At 46.0% G+C, this 2,154-nt stretch overlaps 1 protein-coding gene across 1 annotated transcript in view; it reads left to right on the top strand.

Annotated features, from left to right (window-relative positions):
- The window catches only part of SLC33A1 (solute carrier family 33 member 1), a 13,547-nt gene that overhangs the window by 1,505 nt on the left and 9,888 nt on the right, over positions 1–2,154 (top strand). Inside the window, 1 exon segment of the mRNA XM_009634351.2 lies at positions 2–382. Within this exon segment, the coding sequence (XP_009632646.2) occupies positions 2–382 (381 nt within the window).

The raw sequence follows: 2,154 nt of genomic DNA, 5'->3' as shown, positions 1-2,154 counted from the left end.
TTCTCCTGGGGGCGCTCCGCCCGCCGCAAGTCCTGGCTGGTGCCCACGCAGTACGTCCTGGGGCTCTTCATGATCTACATGTCCACCCAGGTGGACATGCTGCTGGGCGACGGGGAGGGCCGGGGCCCCGACGTGGTGGCCCTCACTGTGACTTTCTTCCTCTTCGAGTTCCTGGCGGCGACGCAGGACATTGCGGTGGACGGCTGGGCCCTGACCATGTTGTCCAGGGAGAATGTGGGCTACGCCTCCACCTGCAACTCCGTGGGCCAGACGGCTGGCTACTTCCTGGGCAATGTCCTCTTCCTCGCCCTGGAGTCGGCCTCCTTCTGCAACAAGTACCTGCGGTTCCAGCCCCAGCCCCAAGGGATTGTTACCCTCTCAGGTACTGCCTGGGTACCGCTGGCCTGCGCATGCTGATGCTGGGATGGGGATGCTTCTTGCCTGGGCCAAAGTTCCATTCAGAGCGAGCGGCAGTTTGGCACTGTGAACTGAGCAGATTTGGTTTGTCCCCTGCCCATGAGTAAGCTTAGTCTGCCAGGAGGCTGGCAGAGTCCACTGCTACATGCACTGAACTTCCAGGCTTCTCTGGGCTTAAGAGCATGGGAAACCCGCCTTGTCATTATCTTGCTGGACCTAAGCACTTAAGAGACAATTTTTTTTCCCCTAGTTTAATGACAATGGAATAGATTACTGTTTAAAAAAAAAAACAAACTAAACAAACCAAAAGCTTTGCCTCTTTTTAAGGAGGCCTTTTAAGAACATCTCCTTCTGGGGGGAACAAAAAAGGAAATTTAAAAAAAATAATTGTCTCTTCCAAAATGGTAGCATTCACAGAAGTAGAAATGGCAAGTGTGCAGGGTGACCATGTAGCCAATTTCTGAAAGAAGGCCTTACTGTAGTAAAGTAAAGGGGATTTTGTTTTATCTTTAATGAATTAAATGGAGTCTGGTAATCCAACCTGAACTAGCTGCTGGTGTGGGGATGTCTGCTGTTTGGTGGTCTTTGGGTTATTTAGTAGGTTTTTTTTTTTCAGAAAGGTTATATGTGGTGGTTGGTGTTAGGCATATTACCTAGAAGGTGCTTAAAATGCACACGTTTTGGTTGCAAGATTGCTTTTAGCCAGCTCAGCTTATGGGAGGACAGAAAAACTGGCACCGCTTCTGGTTGCAGTCTCAAAGTGACCATGGCTAGCAATTAAGAGTAAATTCTCATGGGTTTAGTTTCTTTTCCCTCTCTTATATTGGTTGATCTGCCTGTATCATATAAGAGAAAAGGTATGCCAAAACTGAGTTGAATTGTTATTTAAGGGCTAGCTTTTGCTTTCTATTTTGGACCTATCTTATTCATAAATCAAGAGACCAGTTTCCAAGACTGCTGTACTTATTTTTTGTTTGTGCAGCTATCACAATTGCTGACCAGTCTTCCTCTTCCCTTCCAGTTGATAACCCTACATCTGGTATATATGCCAACAAGCAAGAGTAGTCCTCAAAGTAACCCTGCTGGTTTATTGCTTTCCTTTATTTTCCCTTACTGCATAGTTCATCAGTGCTGGCGTGCCTCTTCCCTCTTGCTCCAGCAGCAGACTGACGTCTTTTACTGCTGATGCAACTTGCAAATCACTAGTGTAGTTAAGAGAGCTTGGTTTGTCTACGCTTACTTCCACTGTCCAGGTTTTTTGTTGTCTTGTTTTTTTCTCAGTACTGTTTGTATAAATGGTTTAGTTACTATTACAAGAGAGCTGTCTTTCGGGGGGAAAAAAAAAAAGAAAACCCCAAACCCACTAATACAACCTGTTTAATTTCTCCTGGAGTACTAACTTGGGTGGAGTAGGAAAAGCAAATAGCACTGACACTATAGTTGCAGGCTATGGGTTTTTTGTGTGGTAAAACTGGCTGCAAGAAATTTCTGTTCCCTTGTTCATGTGACTGTATGCCACAATTTGCTGTGGCCACGTTTCTCCTGAAGCAGCTGTAGAGAAGTACTGTAAACCTGCTCACTGAAATGAGGAGAGTGGCTCTCTGGTCCTAGTGCTGGTTGTAATGGGGGTCATGCGCCAGTTTGGGCAGTTAAAGCAGCAGAAAACTTTACAGTTTGAAAAGGTGAACAGTTTTCTGCCAGTTTGGATCTCTGAACACTTTTATTGTAAGCTGAATG

This window comes from Egretta garzetta, unplaced genomic scaffold, assembly GCF_000687185.1.
Source record: "Egretta garzetta isolate BGI_Z169 unplaced genomic scaffold, ASM68718v1 scaffold172, whole genome shotgun sequence".
Lineage (NCBI taxonomy): Eukaryota > Metazoa > Chordata > Aves > Pelecaniformes > Ardeidae > Egretta > Egretta garzetta.
The sequence above is the reverse complement of the archived record's forward strand: the minus strand, read 5'-3'. Positions and strand labels throughout refer to the sequence as shown.